The sequence below is a fragment of the Marmota flaviventris genome, chromosome 14, assembly GCF_047511675.1.
Source record: "Marmota flaviventris isolate mMarFla1 chromosome 14, mMarFla1.hap1, whole genome shotgun sequence".
Taxonomy (NCBI): domain Eukaryota; kingdom Metazoa; phylum Chordata; class Mammalia; order Rodentia; family Sciuridae; genus Marmota; species Marmota flaviventris.
In genome coordinates, this window is record NC_092511.1 from 43,821,776 (window position 1) to 43,842,550 (window position 20,775).

Genomic DNA, 20,775 nt, shown 5'->3' on the forward strand with positions numbered 1-20,775 from the left:
ATCTATTGTTTCTTTCATGTAGTGTTGCTGACTTGTAAAACAGGTGAGGCAAAACAGGTATGCATGTACATGACTTATCATCAACACAACTTGGACCAGAGTCAGTAGGAGATTTATCCCATGTGCAGTACCCTATAAGATTTTGGTTTTCCTTTTTGTGATGTGTCCTTGTCCTGGAACACAAACCCTTTCCAGATCTCTCCTATATCTCCTGTAAGTTTGGGCCACTTACTGGTTCTAAATTTCAGTGCATAAGAATAATCTGGAAATTATGTTAAAACCATATTTCTGGATACCACCTACAAAGTTCTGTTTCTGTAGGTCTGAGAAGGAGTCCTAGATTTGATTTTCTATAAGAACTTTCAGGTGTTGCTATTTTAAAACACAAAACTTTTACTGTTGAGGAATGGGTGAGGAACATGACCCAAACTGTCAATCTACTTATTGGTCAACATCTTACTGTGTTTCAGAGCCCCTCACTGATATAGTGAAAATATTTCAGACTATTGCCTGTAGAATTTCCCTCCTGTTGTGTCTTTCTTTTTTTATATGGTCTGGGTTGACATGAAGTTTCTTGAATTTTCTGCTGATTCCTTTTATATCATCTACTAGCTAATGTCTTTCCTTCCATCTATACAGCAGATTGCCTTTCTGATTCTCCTTCAGATCAATACTTCCTACTCATCCTTCCTCCAAGTTTTACATGTATCTTTAAAAATATTTTTATAGCCCTATAAAAATTCCATTTGTGATACTCTCCTGTCTTTATTGATTGGCTGCTCTATTTTCTTCATATTCATTTGGCACTACAATATACTACCATCAGGAAAAGTTATTATAAATCTGCTTACAAAACTATAAAAATATCTAAACTACTAGTCTTCTATATGCTCAGGCTCAATTGCTGTGTGTAGAATATCTTTTGGCCTCTTTGGAGACCAGCTTGTTCTATCCCCTGTGACTTCATAATGTATTTTTTTTTCAACCAAGGTATAATTTACATTCAGTAACACTCATTCTTTTTGCTGTACATTCAATGAGTTTTAACCAATGCATACAGTAATGTAACAACCACCATAGTTGAGATAAAGAACAGTTCTATCCCCCCAAAAGTTTCCTCATGCTTCCTTGTAGCACTGTCCCCCCATGCCTAGGTGTTGGCAACCACCAATTTGTTTTCTGTCTATAGTTTTGCCTGTTTCAGAATGTGGGATTACACACTATGTGTGAGTCTGGCTTCCTTTGCTTAGCATAATGCAAGATTCAACATGTAATTCATAAAATTGTTGCTTGTATCCATAGGTCTTTCTTTTTGATTCCTGAGTAGTCCATTGTGCGGATCTACCATAGTTGTTTATACATTCTAAAAATATTTTTAATTGCTATGCTCTCTTCTATCCTCTAAATTTAAACTCCTTTTTTTTTTCAATTTGGAAAAAGATTTCCAAATTTCTTACGTGCTGTAGGTGGGAATAAAAACTAAATAGTACTCAACAAGCTCTGTATTTCTGCACCTGCCATATTCCTGATGCTTCTTAAACCCATTTTAACCAATTCTTAGGTAGGATCTCAACTGTGGGGCAAATCTATTCCTGAGAAGCCAGTTCTATGCATCCTTTTGGACTGAATGTCTTCCAAGTTGCAATTTGCAAGACTGACCTGAGCTCTGTTGTTTAGGATCATTGCTACAATTCCCAGGAGAGATGTAAGAAGGACTTCCCTTTCTCCTACCAGGTCTCAAATTATATACATACATCCTTGGTAATTTGGAACCAGTTGCCTCTTGTTTTACCCCTGAATTAGGGCCCTGTTCTCCTAGTATGAATGTTTGGTTCCAAACAACCTAGTATAGGAAATCCCATAGCTTACTTGACTTATGTCTAAGATGGCACTCACATAGTTTTGTAGGATGGATAACTGAAGTATAATATACTGTGGTAATTATCAATATGGAACAGTCCCATCTACCACAGTTTATGTGGAGAAAACATAACCAGCACCAGCAACTTTACCTAACCTATATGATTTAAAATATGAACATAATGTAATCTACACTGTAAAGATTCTAAGGCTTATTTCCATTTTAGTTAATTTAATTAGTACTGAAGCTTCAGAAGCTCAGTCATGGTCAGGAATATCATTTCTTGATATTTGCTTCATTGGTTCTAGTTACTAACAGAAATAAAATGAAAATATAAATGTTTATTTAAACTTGAATTTAGTTATTGCATTTAAAGAAGAAATTCTAAAACCTAAGGATGGGTAAATTTTAAGCTAAGTATCCTCAACTATCCTTATAATAAGCATTTTGTTCTATTTAGCATTTTACAACAGATTCAAAATGTAGTTCAGAATTTCATTATACTTTGGTCTTAGAGTGTTACTATATTATATTTCTCCAAAAACTTACCTTCTCTTTTTATTTAAAAAATATATATATACATGTATACCTATATATCTATATACCTACACCTTATATATCTGTGTGTATACGTGTGTGTATGTGTGTGTGTGTGTATATATATATATATATATATATATATATATATATATATATATATACACTTTGGTATTGGGAATTGAACCTAGGGTGCTTTACTACTGAGCTACATCCCCAGCCCCTTTTATTTTCTATTTTAAGTCATGGTCTCACTAAGTTACTCAGGCTGTCCTGGAACTTGTGATCCTCCTGCCTCCCTAGTTGTTGAAATTACAAGCATTGGCCACTGTATTTGGCTAAAGAGAATACTTTTGAACAATGCCCTTTGAATACATTCAGATATTGAATGTTTTATTTATCTTTTACTTACCCTCTAATAAATAGATGAACATTAAGTTAGAAAATATAGTTTTTTCTTAAAAGGTAGACATGCTGACATTTCTTTTTATCTTTCTTTTATACAGGTGTTTGCTTCAGAATGGTAAGTCAATACACTTTATTATTTTTTTCACTTGCTTCCTGTTATTTTTAATCAGAGACAGTGCAATTTTCTGCATAGTGCTAGCCTACTCCTTATTTACTGCCCTTGACAGCAAATGAAGATGTAAATGAATTTCATTGAAATTACTGTTTTATTAAAGCTGTCCTTTAAAAATAGTCAGAAACATTACAGCCTTCTTATTTATTAGTTAATATTTTCTATGAATTTCAAAAGCACCTCTCTTGGTTGATTTGAATTAAACATTATGATCAGATATATTGAGTACAAAGTAGGGGCTCTTTTACGTGTTCTGGATAGAAAAATGCTCCAGGCAAGAGAGCATATCTAGCACTGCAAAATGAAAAATGCTAATGTTGAATATGAAAGCAGTTCCCAGGTTTTCAGCAGTTATATTTCCTTTTTCTCTTTTTAAATTTTTATTTGTTAAAATACTCTTTTCCTAAAAGTTAACTGTGGCTTGTATTTTCACCTACTGTTGCTGCTGGGAGTCACTTGATTAAGTTTCTGGTCCCCAACCCCTGAGAGTTAGTTTCAACACTTTCCTAACAGTAAAGCCTCTATATATTGAGATAGCTCCATCCTCCACAACTCAGATTGTCTCCATTTTCATAATTATCTTGAATTATATTCTGAGCCAATTCCTATACCCATCTGAGCAAAAATTGGTAGAAAATAGTAAAAAGTAAAATAAAAATAATTAAAAATTAATAAAATGATTTTGGTTTGTGTTGCTTCATCTTGCTGGGTCTGTGGAGTATAGATCTTAACCACCCTAGCCTCCAAGCAGGTGAAGAGCATAGTTTTGAAAACTTCAGGTTGGCTGGATCCACAAGAATTTTTAGAATAATGTGGTTAAAATAATTCAAAATCAAAATGTTTCTTGTTTTTTTTTTTTTTTTTCATTTTTAGTAGAATAACTGAATTTGAAACTGGGAAAAGAATTTAAAGAAACTATTAAGAATCATGGGGGGTAGGGGTGCTAGGGTTGTGGCTGAGTGGTAAAGCACTTCTCTAGCACGTGTGAGGCACTGGGTTCGATTCTCAGCACCGCATACAAATAAATAAAACTAAAGGTCCATTCACAACTATATATATATATATATGAATCATAGGAAAGATAAATTTATCCATAAACAATTATAACATTTTTCTGGTAAATCCAGAGCCATCAAAACTCATCAGAATCTTTTAATCTATGATAATTCTGCAAACCAGCTTGTGTAGGCTAGTGTTCTTGATAGTTTAATTTTCTTGTTAAAATTATTTTCCCTCATTTTTGTTGGAAATTTCGCAGTGTTTTAGTTTTTGTTCCTGCCCTTGAATGCTTAATGTTGATCATAACAGGATGTTTCTTGTCAGTGATTGAGAATCTTGGATTGATGACAATGCATCAGATTGACAATGCAATTTTAGTGTCCACAGGCCTGCGGGCAATGTGGCTGAATTTTATAGATCCCCAAACACATGACAGAAACTGGTTCTGAAATAATTCCCACTATTAGTTTCTATTTTTGTAATGTGTTGTCCTGAAAGTGGAATTTAATAGAAGATACCATTTAAGTGAAGGTTCTTGCTATTAAATAGAGGTGTGACTGGTTCAGCTCTGCCAGTGTTGGCATAGACTATATTTTAGAATAAAAATATTATCAGGTTAACATTTTGAATATTGGAATAAAATATTTTATGAATTCAGACTTTTCGTGATTGACTTCATCTCTTTTGTTTTCTCCTGAAACCAGTACACAGAAGATGAAGCTAAGAAAATAGGAGTGGTTGGCTGGGTGAAGAATACCAGCAAAGGCACCGTGACAGGCCAAGTACAAGGTCCTGAAGACAAGGTCAATTCCATGTGAGTAATAAGACTAATAACACGTGTGTAAATTTCACTGGACAATAAGAATAGTACTGATGGGCCAGGTTTAGTTTGTAGATTATAAACAAACTCAGATTTCTAGGTGGGCTAGCAAAGAAATTCAGAGGTAGGGTGAAATTTCTTGTTTAGGAATTTCCCTTGGGCAGGCCTCAGGAGAGGCAACTGCATGACTCCCCATTTTGTATGAATTTGTCCTGGTGAGTCTCCCCTAATGTCCAGGGCCCACATTTCTCATTTGAAGTTTTAGGATAGAAGCATTTAGCCTTGGAATGGTGGTTAAAGTAATCTTCAAGGCAAAAAGATCACCATCTCCTTTTAATGTAAGTGCTTTATATATCTACTTGCAACTTTATTTTTACTGTCAATGAGAGTGTGTTCAGGTTACCATCATATGAATTCTTGCAGTCAACAGAGACAAGATTCAGTAATATGGGGAATAGTGTCCTGTGGACACAATGTCATTTTCAAAGGCTTTGTCTCTTCAGCTTCATCGTTTCTAATGTTCTTTGTAGTCTTTTTTTTTTAAATAAAAAATAGCTATCATTTTTTAAGCATTTACATATTGGGGAATATGCTAAGCACTTTATATAAATTATCTCATTTAATCTTTACAGCAGATCCTATGAGGTAGACAGTATTACCCACTTTATTTTATTTTATTGATTATGAATTGTCTCTGTTTTCATTACTTAATATATTCAGATTTTAAAAGCATTACTTTTTGGCTTATTATACAATTAAGAAATATAAGGCAGAGAGTTATAAAGGCAGTGATAGTACTCTGCCCCTTTATGTAACACGTGCCAGTGGCTTTGTGAATAGTTTTAACAGTTTTCTGTTTCACTTCAAGTTATTTAAGTGTGCATTTATGGTTAAGGTTTTGCTTGTTATTACTGAAATGGTATACTTCATGCATATTTTCTGTAACTTGTATTTCATTTTATGGGACATTCTAAAATAAGTAAACATATAATGACTAACTCCTTATGTTTTCTAATTTATTTATATATAGGTACATACTTAAATTTATGTGTAAAATCACATTCTGGCTTAAAAAGCCCCAAAATTCAATTACACAAAATGTGGGTTAAGAGTTAATGAACAGGGCTGCGGCTATAGCTCATTCATTGGTAGAGCACCTGTCTCGAATAGGTGAGGCACCGGGTTTGATCCTCAGCACCACATAAAAATAAATGAAGATATTGTGTCCAACTACAACTAAAAAATAAATGTTTTTTAAAAAAGAGTTAATGAACAAAAAATGATATTTTTCAAGAGAATTACCAGAAAATGCACAAAAGATTGTGAGATTTACATTGTACAGAATGGATAAGTTCAATGGATGAGAAAATGTCAAATGGTCATGAAGTAGTTTAAGAATGGAGGCCATGTGAAGGATGTTTTATTTTTTATTTTTAAATTTTTTTGTGTGTGTGGTACTAGGGATTGAACCCATGTTTGCTTAACTACTGAGCCACATCCCCAGCCCTTTTTAATTTTTATTTTGAGATGGTCTAACAAGATGCTTCGGCCTTGCTAAGGTCCTGAGGCTGGCTTTGAATCCTTCTTTTTTAAAAAATATTTGTTATTTTTTAGTTGTAGTTGGACACAATATCTTTATTTTATTTTTATGTGGTGCTGAGGATCGAACCCAGGGCCTCACACGAGCTAGGCGAGCTCTCTACCACTGAGCCACAACCCCAGTCCCGGCCTTGAATCCTTCTGCCTCAGCCTTCTGAGTTGCTGGGATTACACGCATGTGCCACCGTGCCTGGCAGGATGGAAGCCCATTCCAATCATGTTGTATTCCTAATCCACATTAGAGCAGACATTTGAGTGATTGGCTTAACATGAATGAAATCATATCACATGTTCCCCTTTTCCCTTTTCAACTTCTGCATTCTTTACCCCCCCCCCCCCCCATGTAAGAAATGTGTGTTGGCAAGCTGGTATCCTTCTGTGTTTGTCTTCATGGTCACATACTCTCTCTAGGTCTCTCTCTGTCCCCTCACCCCCACCCCCACACACATGTAGGCACACATATGTTTATAATAGGATCATAGTATATGCCCTTCTCTCGACCTCACTTTTTTTTTCCCCCTCCTTACTTGGAATTGAACCCAGGGGTGCTCTACCACTGAGCTACATCCTCAACCCTTTGTATTTTTTGAGACAGGGTCTTACTAAGTTACCTCTCTCTTTTATCACTCAAAGATATATCCAGAAAATCCTTCTGAGCCAAACTGTATAACTCGAATTCATTCTTTTTAATGGCTGCTTAACTTACACAGTTAGGTAAACCATTATTTATTACCTATTGCTAGGAACCCTTTTTGTGTTTGTTTCTTGTTTTTTACAATAAGACTAATACTACAATCAACGTTTTATTATTGAATTTTAAAAAAACTTTTTGAGTTGTTGATGGACCTGTATTTTATTCATTTATTTATATGCAGTGCTGAGAATCAAACCCAATACCCCACACATGCTCCACCACTGAGCCACAACCCCAGCCCTATTGAATTTATTTTTATGGGATTGATTCCCAAGGGCATGATTTGTTGGTTGAAGTGTCTGTGTATTTTTAATGTAAAAAATTCATCAAAGTGCTTTTAGAGCAGCTGTAAACAATTTATGTTATTTCCTCCTCATGTTGTTGGCAATGGGTATGATTGCTCTCTAATTTTTCTTTTTATCTGATTGGCTATTGGGTGATTGTTATTTCACTATAATTTGCAATTCTCTAATTATTAGTTAGCTTGAGCATCTTCAAGGTTATTATTGAGATATGATTTATCTTCCCAGTCATTTTTGTTTATTTCTAGTTTTTAATTTGAATTAGTTTCTTCTTTGATTGACTATTTTTTTAGTGTAGTTCCTTCCTTTGCTGGTTTTTACTTTTTTTTTTTTTTAATTTCATCTTCATGGAATATTTTGTTGAGAATATTTTAAAGTGCAGGCTTTCTGGTTGCGAATTCCTTTGATTTTTGTTTATCATGGAAGGTTTTTATTTCATATTCAAATCTGAAGCTTAATTTTGCTGGATATAGGATTGTTGGTTGGCATCCATTTTCTTTCAGAGCTTGGTATATATTATTCCAGGACCTCCTAGTTCTGAGGTTCTGGGCTGAGAAATCAGCTGACACCCAAATTGATTTCCCTCTATACATCTGATTTTTTTTTTCTCTTGCAGCCTTTAAAATCTGAATGTTAGGCATTTTTATTATAATATGCCTTGATGTGGGTTTGTTGTAATTTTGCATATTTGAGGTCCTATAAACCTCTTGTATTTAATTTTCCGTTTCATTCTCTAGCTTTGGAAAATTTTCTGGTATTATTAAATTGAAAAGATTGTGCGTTCCTTTAGTTTGTATCTCCATGCCTTCATCTAGCCTGATAAATCTTAAATTTGGTCTTTTCAGTTATCCCATAATTTTTGGAAGTTCTTTTCATGGTTTCTTAACATCTTCTCTCCATGGTCAACTCTATTTTCAAGATTATATATTTTGTCTTCTTTGCCACTTCTTCCAAGTGGACTTGTATATTGGTGATGCTTTCTATTGAATTTTTAATTTGGTTTATTGTTTCCTTCATTTCAAGAATTTCTGTTTTTTTTTCTTTCAAAATCTCTATCTCTTTATTGAGATCTCTTTATCTCCCCATCTTTTTATTTTGCTACCTGTATTTGCTCTCTTACATCATCCTTTCCTTCACAGATCAATTTAATGATGTACATTCTAAACTCCTTCTCTGACATTTCTACCACCGTGGTATTGATGGATTCTGTTATCAGAGTATCTTGGTTTGCTTGGGGTGATTTGTTCTCTTGCTTTTTCATGTTGTTTGTGTGTCTACCCAACTAACAGTAGAGTTTCTGAGGCAGTAGAGTTTCTTCTATTCTGTGGACTTATGGTGTCTGTGAAGGTTTCCAGTACCTCACAGTTTAGGGGGAGACAAGTAATAACAACAACCAATGCAAATAATTTACAGCATTAAACCAAATAGTTCCTACTATGATGTCTACAATGTTAATTATAATAATAAACAGAAATTATATGATCAGGTATAGCCTATAATAACAGCAAGTTTGCAAAAGGGTTTACATTTTCAAATGGTGGACAGGGAGAGAACAGAAGTGATATAGGGTGTGATGATTATGAGGGAGGAGGAGAGAAGACAGAAGTAAAAGGTTAAAAGAAGGGTGATGGGGAGAATAATAGGGATTGGCTGTTAGCAGAAGAGAAGAGAGAATCAAGGGAACCAGGTAGGAGAAAAAATATACATAAAGCAAAAATTTAAATAAAAAATTAAAAGAATATAAAACAAAACTAAAATATACTAATCAAACATTCTAGTTCACAAAAAAACTAATCCATGTAAAATAATTGGCTTCAAAAATGCTAGACATGAGGGGCTGGGGTTGTGGCTCAGCTGTAGGCTCTTGCCGAGCATGTGTGAGGCACTGGGTTCAATCCCCAGCAACACATAAACAAACTAAATAAACAAAATGAAGGTATTGTGTCCATCTACAACTAAACAAATATTTTTTAAAAATGCTAGACATGAGAAGGAAAAAAAAAAAGGAAACTGTATAAATGTCCATGTACTTAAAGGTCACAATTAAACAGTGAAAAAAAAATTTTTTTTTGATGAAAAGTTGAAGAATTCTTTCTGTTGTAGTTCAAAGTATTCTCAGCTTCTCAGAGGTTTTAGGAGTGTGATGCTCCACCCTCTGGATTGCTGGAGTGAGAGAGGTAATCCGGTAGGTGGAATTCCTGGAGGCAGGGTTTAGTCTTCTGCAGGCTCCAGGCTCTTTGCTGAATGCCAATTGGTCTAGAGATTTTAAGTCAGTGCATCTCCAGCGCCCGGTACTTGCTGGTCCACGCTCCAAGACTGTACCCCAGGGATCATCCCTGAGTTCAACTCATATGGTGGGGGAGCCAATTCTTAGTCTCCTACATCACCTGCAGACCCCACGTTTTCTGGTTCAGTCTCCAATTTCTCCCGCCTCTGCCCTTCCAAGTTCCTGACCAGAAGCATTTCTCCCAACTGGTCCCGCAAGCAGTGGAATCGAAGAGGGGTAGAGCCTGGTGGGTTTCCATGCCCAGTTGTCCCTTGTGTAAACCTCTCTCCACATTTGATTTTCTTCTGGAAACTTAAACATGTGCAGCATGTGTTTATTGGCCCTGTATTTTGGGCCAAATTTCTAGTTGGGCATTTTTATGATGTCAAGAGAATTGACATTTTTATGCTATTATATCTTCCCATATAAGAATATGAATGTCTTTCCATTTGGTTAGATTTTAAAATTTATCCTTTAATATGATTTTCTTCATATAAGTTTTGTACTTTTCTACATAAGTTTACTCCTTTGTATTTTACTGATAGCTTCATTATTGTATATGGAATATTTTTTCCTAATTCTGTTTCTAGGTGTTTATGCTTGAATATGGAAAGCCCAATGACTTTGTGTATTTATTTTACATCATAGTGTTACTTTATCAACTATTATTATCAATTCTACTAGTTTTTAAAAATTATATTTCATTGTGTTTCTAAATATATATAATTTGGCAATTTGTAAAAAATAATGCATTTTTTTCTCAGTGTTTATTTCATTTGTAGTACTGCCATAACAATGTTGATTAATAATAGTAATAGCAGGCATCTTTGTCTGTTTTTTATTTTATTTGAAATAGTTTTACTGTTTCACCAAGTGGAAAGATATTTGCTGTTGGTTTTTCATAAACACACTTTATCACATTGAATTTCACTTGTATTCCTGGAATTAAGCTCTGGTTGATTCCAGTGTGTTGTTATTTTTTCTTAATTTTTAGTTGTAGATGGACACAATACCTTTGTTTTATTTATTTATGTGGTGCTGAGGATTGAACCCAGTGCCTCACACATGTGAGGCAAGTGCTGTACCACTAAGCTACAGTCCCAGCCCCCAGTATGTTATTTTTTTGAGTTATTACCTAATATTGCTTGGCTAATATTTTGTTTAGAACTTATACATCTATATTTATAAATGAGACTATGATTTTATTTTTGGTACTCTATCAAGTTTTAATGTTAAAATTTTGGCTTCATAAAACACGTTAGGAAGTTTTCCATCTTTTCATTTATTCTGGGATAATTCAAATATTGTTAGAATATTGTTCTAAGTTAGATTAGCTGAAACAAATTATGAAATCATGTGGTCCTGATACCATCTCAATGTAGACCTTCAAACACATTTCTAACTTAGTCTGTGGTAATTAGTGTATTTGGGTTTTCCACTGGTGGTGCTTAGATTCTTTTATATTTTGCTAAGAAATTACCCAATTTTTTCTAGGTTTTCAAATTTGTTGCCATAGATTTTTTTATAATTTTTGCATTTATGTATTTATTGAAGTGCTAGATATTGAACCCAGGACCACACACATGGCATACCTGGTGCTGTTTTTTGTTCACTTTTTTTTTCACTACTAGGGATTGAACCCAGGGGTGCTCTACTAGTGTGCTATATCCCCCAGCCCTTTATATTTCTTATCTTGGACAGGTTCTTGCTGTTATCCAGGCTTGCCTGAACTTGAGATCCTCCTGCCTCAGCCTCTGAGTTTCTGGAATTTCAGGTGTGCATCACTGTGCTGGGGAATTAACATTTTTTAATTAGTAGAAGGAGTATGCTCTAAAGTAACAATAAAACTATTGTATAGTAAATACATACGAATACCAGTCATTTATCATTAAGTATTATGTGCTGTACATAATTGTGTACACTATACTTTTATACAAGTGGCAGTACAAAAGATTTATTTACATCAGCATCACCACAAATATGTTATGATTGGGCTACGAAGTTATTATGGCCATAATGTCACTAGGTGATAGGACTCTCCAGGTCCATTGTAATCTTCTGGGACCACTATCATATGTATGTTCTGTTGTTGACTGAACATCATTATGCAGCACATGACTGTAGTGTTTGCTATTATTTTGTTTAATCCTTTTCAGTTCAATTGCTCCCTGCCATTTCATCTTTCTTTTTTACATTTCCTATGCGTTTTATGTTATTCTCTGTATTTTTGTCCTTTTTTGATTATTTTAACACAATGTGAACATTTCTCTTTTTAATGGCAGAACTTGGTCTCTTCACCTAATATAATTGATTTGTGTGCCACATTAGTTTCTTTATGTTCATTGTACCAGTGGTTTGTAACAACTGACTTCATTATTCAGAAGCACTTTACAATTTTTATTTTTAGTTTGAATCAATACATTTATGTGTTCTTTAAAGTTTTTGTAGTGAACTAGAACACATAATATGTGTGAGGTATGAACCCACAGGTTGATGAATTAGATTAAAGCAAAGTTCTTTCCCCTACCATAGCACCTTGGATCAACTAGGTCATAGGCATGAGTCTACTTTTGGATTCTCTATCCTGTTTCACTGGTCTGTTTTTCTATCCTTGTATTAATACCATACCATATTAATTATTGTATTTTTATTGTAAGTCTTGACAACTGGTAGACAAGTTATTCCAATTTATTCTTTTTCAAGATTGCCTTGGCTATTCTAGTACTTTTGCATTGTAAGTTTTATATATCTAGTTGTCAAGGTCCACAATCTGTTGGAATTTTGCTGGAACTGCATTGAGTATATAGATAAATTTGGGAAGAATTTATGTACCAAATGTAAGAAGCCTCTTCTTTATTTTGTTCTTCTTCAGTTCTTTAAATAGTATGATATAATTTTCTGCATAAAGGCCTCGCATATCTCCCTGCTTGTATCTGATAGTTTGGATGTATTATAAATACTATCTATTTAAGCATTTTATTTTTTCTTTATTGCTAATGTATAAAATACAATTGAATTTTTCATATTGCCTTATTTCCAGCAACTTTACTAAACTCACTTATTGGTGCTAATAATTTGTATATAGATTATTTTGAATTTTCTATGTAGCTGATCTTATATATCATCTGAGAATAGTGAGAACTTTATTTCTCCTTTTTCCAATCCTTTTATCTTTTATTTCTTTTTCTCATCATGCTTCTGGTTAGGTCTTCAAGTGCAATATTGAGTAAGAGGAGTAGTGATAATAGGCATCTGTGCCTTATATTCCTGATCTCAAACTTTCAACAGTGATGTCAACAACTAAACTATTACATAGCATATTTTACTGTCAAATAGAAAATATTTACTACTAAATTGGTATTTACTATTTACAAGTAAGTAATAGTCTTATTATAACTGTACTTTACTTTAAAAAACTGCCAGTTTCAAAGAACAGAAACTGAGAGAGCAAGGTCTTAAGGGTATTTACAAAAGTGTGCGTATAATTACGAATCTTGGAATCTAGATTGGACAAGAAAAATATATAAACTGGAATAGAACTGATGGGCAGAGAAAAGTGGTTCTTTCATTGGGTTTTGGATCTCAGGAATTGCAACAACTTGGATAAGCTCTTTCTAGTGTAGTCTAGAGTCAGTGGAGTCAATTTAGAAAGGATGGGGTAGAGTGGGGTTGTGAAATTGTCTCTGTCTCCTTCCCCACTTTTGTATACGTGAGTTCTTTAACTGATCCTTGTTTTTTCTGTGTTCATTAGTTCTATAACTGGATTTTTTTTAAAAATATTTTTTAGTTGTTGATGGACTTTATTGTCTTTATTTTTATGTGGTGCTGAAGATCGAACCCAGTGCCTCATGCATGCGAGGCGAGCATGCTACCACTTAGCCACAACCCCAGTCCCTATAACTGGATTTTATATGACTATTGCTAAGTGGAAATTCCTCCTGCTGTCTGAAAAAACTGAAATGTTATACATTTTTGTGTTGTCATGCTTTTCTCCTATTACAATTTTTTAAAAGAGAGTAAACAGGACTGTGAAACCTCTGTGCTAGTTACCCAGTTTCAATAACAGTTAACTTTCTGACATTCTTGTTTCATATATCCCTCCAACTTTTCTTTTGTTTTTGTTATCTTTAGAGCATTTAAAGCAAATTTCCACCATCATTTAATCACCTGTAAATCCAGGTAACTGATATGGAATCACCAATATTTGACAGTGAAACCCACAAAACCTGTAAAACAGCAATTTCATGCTGTTCCATCTAATATTTTACTATGTTTCTTAAACTGAAATTCTATGTACCTGTCTATATATATTTTAAGCCCCACGACAAATTTACCTTCAAGCATCAAAGTGCATCACATAACCTGTCAATCATGCGATTCCCCCTAGGCCTGTCTCCTCCCAGTCTGGGTCTAGATATGCTGCACAGCTGCCACTGTGGAGCTTCCCTTTGCTTTTTCTGTGGAGCAGGCGCCTGTTTCCTTAATCTTGTGTTTACATCTTTCTTGGTTTATTCTCTTATTTTTCAGAAACATGATTTTCCATAAGAGAAAGGAATTCTTTCAAGGAAAGTGCATGAAAGAAAATTTGCATCATTTACCTTCATACTTGACTGATTGAGTCATAAAAAATTCTATGGTAAAAATAATCTGCTCAGAATTTTGGAGGCATAGTACCAAAAATTCTAGTGTTGATGTTAAAAGAGGTTTGATGTCACTTGAATGCAAAGGATTGTGTGTTACAACTGTTTATTCCTCTCAGAAAACTCATTAGATGCTCAGTTTATCCCTCTTTTTCTGCATTCTTATAATCACTTGCTTTTGTGCATATTTTAATTTAACTTTAAATGCTGGTGTCTTGGAAGAGGAGAGTGATGTATGTGTGTGTGTGTATGTGTACACACATATAGTGATTTATATGTTATATTAGTATTTAATATATATTAACATATATTTAATATATATTAAAATATATTTTTAAACTTGACACATAATACTTGTACATATTTATGGGATAGAGTATGATATTTCAATACATATACAATGTATAATGGTCAGATCAGGATTGGTATATTCATGATGTGAAAATTTCTTGTTCATCTGTAACAAGAATATCCAAAATCCTCTCTATTAGCTACTTTGAAATATACAGCTAATTGTTGTCACCATAGTTATTGTATTGTGTTATAGAACATTAGAAGTTTATTTCTCCTATCCATGTAATTCCTAGGCTCTGGTAACCACTATCCTTTTCTCTACTTTTGTGAGATCAACATTTTCACTTCCACATAAAAGTGAGATCCTGTGGTGTTTTGTACCTAACTTATTTCACTTAACATACCATCTTCCACTTCCATCCATGTTGTTGCAGATGACAGAACTTCATTCTTTTTATGGCTAAATAGTATTCCATGCTGTATATGTACTACATTTTCTTGATCCATTCATTACCTGATGGACGCTTAGTTGTTCCATTTCTTGTCTATTATGAGGAGTGCTGCAATGATTATGGGGGGTGCATATGTCTCTTTGACATAATTGATTTTGTTTCCTTTGGATATACACCCAGTAGTAGACTTGCTGGATGATGTGGTAGTTCTAATGCTAGTTTTTTTTTTTTTTGAGGAAACTCCATGCTGTTTTTCATAATGGTTGTCCTAATTGACATTCTTACCAAGAAGGTCTGAGACTTCCCCTTTCTCTGAGAGAATATTTGTTCTTTGACGTTTCCTCTACCTCCCCCACTCTCGATTCTTTTTTTCAGAACTTCTATGTGGACCTGATCCTCTGATTTTCAACATTTTTGTACCTTGTTTCTTAACATTATTCTCTGGGAAGTTGCCTTAATTTTGTCTTTCAACCTTTCTATTATTTTTGTTTATTTCTGTTAGTGTATATTAGCCAGCTTTATTTCATAGCATATCATTCTTTTATTTTTCAAATATCTTTGAGGATATTACTTGTGTTTTTCTTTTTGAAAATTTCTTCTGCTTTTTGCATTATTTATGTGTCCTCTAGGCTCATTTTCTTTTCTCTCTCTTCTCCTTGCATTTTTAAAAATGTTTTGCTTTTTTTAAAAAGTGTTTTCTTTTTTTATGTCATATTGCAGACTTTCCTTAAATCATATTGTCAGTAATCTAGTCACAAATAAAAACAGACAGCCAGGAATAAATAGGAGTTGAAGGAAACCTTCCAACATGTAATTGTAGACTTGTGAACTTGAGGAACAGTAGGGAACGGGTCTTTTTGTTGGGGTCCTCCAGATGTCAAATCTGAAGGTCCTATCCTCTGCATTACCTGGTATCTCCAAATCGCGAGTCTTCTGGGCTTCCATGGGGTGAGCTGATTTGCTTCTAATTATTTTTCCAGGCCTTTAGGCTGAAGCATTCTTTGTTTTACTGCTTTCCATCTGCTTTTCTTCATATAAATATTTGTCAAAATCTTGTTAAGTTTATAGTTTTGTATCAGGAATGTTTTCAGCTGCAAATTAACAGAAAGTTGGACTTAAAATGGTTAAAACAAATAAGAGTTCATTTTTTTTCAGTCAAGAAATCTGGAGGTACTTGGTTACTGGCCTTGGTTCAGTAGCTCAGTGATCTCAGGACCAACATCTTGGTGATTATCTTGGCCTTTCCTTATTGGTCAAAAAGGGGAAAGTGCAGCTGCATATAATACAAGTAAGTCAAGAAGAAGGACAGAAGGAAAGGGTAAGGTTTGTGCTGCATTCCCTGGCCCACCCCCAAACAGACATCTACTTGTGCTTCATTGCTTTGCTCAGCATCATATGGTTACTCCTTGCTATGTGACAGGGAGACTGGGAAACTGGTTGGCATATTAATACACTGAACAAGATTGATGTTCTTCTGGCCAGGGAGAAGGGAAGGGAAAGTGTACCGAGTGCTCAATAAACAATGTCTGCTGTATCTTTCATATTTTGATGCTGTAATTTTCATGGGATTTCAGATAAAAGAAGATAAATGTGCCATTTTGTAATTGCACTATGAAAATTAAGTGAGAAAATGCATGTAAAGCACTTAGGATGGTACCTGGCACATAGTCAGCACTCAGTAAACATTCTCACCACTATAAGACACATGGTGCTCCACTTTGTGCTTGTTTAGTGGCTGTTGGACTATTTGGGTAGAAATGCCACAAGGTTCCTAGCTATGTCTTTGCAGAAAAATTGGGCTAGAGCAATAAATTTGGTTGCCATGATTATGTGGATAGATTTGAGGCCATACATGTGAATGGGATTATCCAGGGAGAGCTTGTGTAATGACAAGCAAGCAGGAAGAAGACACTGGAGAATGTAAATTAAGTTTAGCCAACATTGTGAGATGTGATGTCATTACAAATAAACATATTTAGGTTTTAAAGAATGAATTTATTTCTGTGGTACAACATACTATTTAAGGAATTGAGTTATCAGAAAATTGAACTACATAAGAGATATTACAGAAATAGTTATAAGATCGGGCAAAATGTGGCCCATTTTAAAATATATATCCTTATTTTCTTCTAGTTATTAAAAAAAGAAAACCTTAAAAAATGCCATGATGCTGAAGTACAGAAAGTAGAGTTAAAATGTCTTTAAAAATATGAATTTGGTTTGTTCCCAGATTTTAGAAATGTGGAATACCACAGGGACTGTTACTTAGAGACAGCCTGGCTGTGATTATAGCAGCCCTGTTCTGTCTTACTAACAAGCCAGAAGCGTCCAAGGACTCACTGCAGATGTGTGTGTGTTTGTTTTCCTCTTTTGTGTTTTATTTCCTCAGAAAGAATAACTGATAACTTTCTTTTGCAAATTGCACTATATGATTCCAATTGTAGAGGTGAGTTCTGTCAACATTTTTTGATGCATAGGAACTATTTCAAATCTATTGTTCCTTTAAACCTACTTTTTTGGGGCAAAATTAAAAATGTTTTCTATTTCTTAGTAATCATTTTAAATTAATGTATAGAATTATGACACTGGGCATAAGCCTTTAAATCCTCACATAATATATTTTTCTTAAAGACCGCATGGTAATTTTGCACAGCAAAAACCAATTGTATTTGGAGACAGTGAGCCAAATTCTAAAATTAAAATTACATCTTGATTGCTACAGATTTTTAAAACCATATGTCCTGTATCTGTCTCCTGTACTTCAAAGGATTGTTAAGGACTGGTGTATGTATACAAGGAGATGATCAAATGGTTCCATGTCTGGAAAACCATTTCATAATAGAAGGAATGCTTGAAAGCATGGGGGATATTTGGCTGGGGAAAAAAATACTCCAGGGAATCACGATAGTTTACATCAAGTATTTGAAGGGCTGATACATGAAAATGGATAGATGTTCTACAACCCAGAAGGCAGGAATTGTGGTTGTAGTAATGGGTGCATTTGCTTGTTTCTGCTAGCCCTGATAAAATAATTTTTTTTTCTATAGACCATCTAATGTACTTAATGGTGGAATTTTATCATTAACTCGAAGCAGTCTAGATCAGGGATTGGCAACACACAGCATGTTGGCCAGAGCTGGCCTACTGCTTGTTCTGTAGATACAGTTTTACTGAAGCACAGCCACTCCCATTTATTTATATTTTGCCTGTGGTTGCTTTTGTGGTTCAACAACCAAGTTGAGTTGTGGTAACAGAGACTAAATGGCCACAGAGCCTAAAGCATTTACTATCTGACCCTTCACAGAAGTGTTTGCTAGCTTTTTTGTAGGTATCTAACAAGTTAAGGGTGTTGTAAAAGTCTGACTCGTTGAATGGTGTGTTAGACTGGGTGACCTCCCAGGTCCAGTCCGGCTAAGATTCTGTTCTATAGAGCTGACCATGTGCAGTGTTCCCAGTTCAAGAGTTAGAATAGGCCTGTTCACCAGTGGAGTTGTTTTTACCGTTTCCAGAGATATGTGGCATTTGTATAAAACATGAAATTTGAACCAGATTCTGCTTTGTGAAATGACATTGTTTTGAATGTTGTAGCTGTTATTGTAGTCGATTGGAATGAAGCAGTAGATTTATGAACAATTGGGGGGAGTCAGATTCAAAATTATTTAATTTTTAAAACAGTACTGGGGATTGAACCCAAGGCCTCACACATGCTAGGCAAGTACTTTGCCACTGAGCTACATCCCCAGCCCTTTTTAAATTTTACTTTGAGACAGAGTCTCACTAAGTTGCTGAGGCTGGTGTTGAACTTGCGATCCTCCTTTCTCAGTTTCCCTAGCAGCTGGGATCACTAGTGTGTGCCATTATGCCTGGTAGTTATTTAATATTTTAAAAATAGTTTTTCTCTGGAAGACCATTAATGGTATGAATTTCTATGTAACAAGAATTACTACTTTTTCCTAGATTTTTCATCCAATAAACTCAAAGCATTTTGCTAATATCTTTTATGCGTTATTCACCAAGGTCCTTTTCACACAAATAGATGGGGCTATTAAGAGGGTTCCATTGGATGTCATATGATGATATAGAGAACTTGGATATTTTTCAGGGAAAAAAATTCATTGAGTAGCTGTAATTTTGGAAAATATGTTGTGTAATCTATCTGATATACATTAATAGGATACTAGAAACTATCTTTTTTTTATTAGCTATTTATGATATTACAATGATCTTGGCAATTCATACATTTGAATCATTGGGGTATAATTTCTCATTTTTTAGAAACTATCTTGGTAAGGTTGGAGTTCTAACACCACATTTTGACCTCAAATACCATCATTTATTTTCCTTTGTAATATTACAGATTTATATTAACAAGACTTAAATGTATGAATTTTGCTTTAAAATTCACATTTATATATGTGAATTTATTAAGGTAACCAAATTTAATGAAAAAAATGCATAACAGGACTAATTACTTTTTACTTTTTGTAGTGCTGGGGATCAACCTAGGGCTTGACACATGCTAGGCAAGCACTGTACCACTGAGCTATATCCCCAGCACTAGCATTAATTTCTTTAAAAAAAAAAATCAATATGCTTTGGTTTTTAGGGCAGTTTTGGGTTAACAAAAATTGAGTGACAAATACAGTGTTTTCCCCATGTATCTCCTTAAATCCCTCAACACCCCAGATCCCCTATTATTAACAACTTGCCTTAGTGCAGCACATTTGTGAAAATTGATGAGCCAATATTAATACGTGATCATTGGTTAAAATCCATAGTTTACATTAGGGTTCATTCTTTTTTTTTTTTTTTGGTACTGGGGATTGAATCCAGGGATGTTTAATCACTGGGCCACATTCCCAGCCCTTTTTTGTATTTTATTTAGAGACAGGGTCTCACTGAATTGCTAATCCCGCCAGGTTGCTGAGGCTGGCTTTGAACTCAAAATCCTCCTGCTTCAGCCTCCTGAGCTGCTGGGATTACAGGTATGTGCCACTGCACCAGCTATCCTATTTTTTAAATACCTTAGTCCTATACATTTTTCCTTGTGTATAAACATATGCGCGCACGCACACACACACACACAAACACACATTAAGAATACAGTTAATCTGGGCTGGGGCTGGGGCCCAGCGCTAGCGCACTTGTCTGGCATGTGTGAAGCACTGGGTTTGATTCTCAGCACTGCGTATAAATAAATAAAATAAATGTCTATCAACAACTAAAAAAATTTTTAAAAAATCTTAAAAAAAGAATACATATAATACTATTGTAAAAAGGATCCAACTATCACTTGTAAACATGGGGTCATGCCATACCTATTGTTCTGCAACTTAAAAAAAAATTAATTCCACAATATAGTATACTGTGGTTGTTTTTTCATGGCAGTAAATGTTCTTTGAAGTCACCACAGAATATTCTGCTTCATGGATAAATCATGGATTATTTATTATTCATCTGTTACGAGAATTCAGGTTTTTGCCGGGTTTTTTTGCTATTATGAATCTTGTTATAGAGAGTGTCTTATACAGAGATATATGCATATCTTTTTCATTTATTTAGCCTTTATTATTTAGTACCTATTATGTGTACCAGGCACTGTTCCAGAAAGTGAGATTCAGCAGTGACCAAGAGATAAGGTTAAATTTCTTGTGGGGAGGCCCACGATAAGTAGACTAGATGTTTTCAGATAATAGTAAGTGCCAGGAAGGAAATGAATAGTGATGGTTTT

The 20,775-nt window shown here is 34.5% G+C and overlaps 1 protein-coding gene across 3 annotated transcripts in view; it reads left to right on the plus strand.

Moving 5' to 3' along the window:
• Acyp2 (acylphosphatase 2) overlaps positions 1–20,775 on the plus strand; it is a 178,057-nt gene that overhangs the window by 14,331 nt on the left and 142,951 nt on the right. For all 3 annotated transcript variants that reach the window (XM_071601236.1, XM_071601237.1, XM_071601235.1), the window contains exons 2-3: positions 2,905–2,921; positions 4,682–4,791. In XM_071601236.1, coding sequence (XP_071457337.1) covers positions 2,905–2,921; positions 4,682–4,791 — 127 coding nt within the window. The remainder of the gene's footprint in view (positions 1–2,904; positions 2,922–4,681; positions 4,792–20,775) is intronic.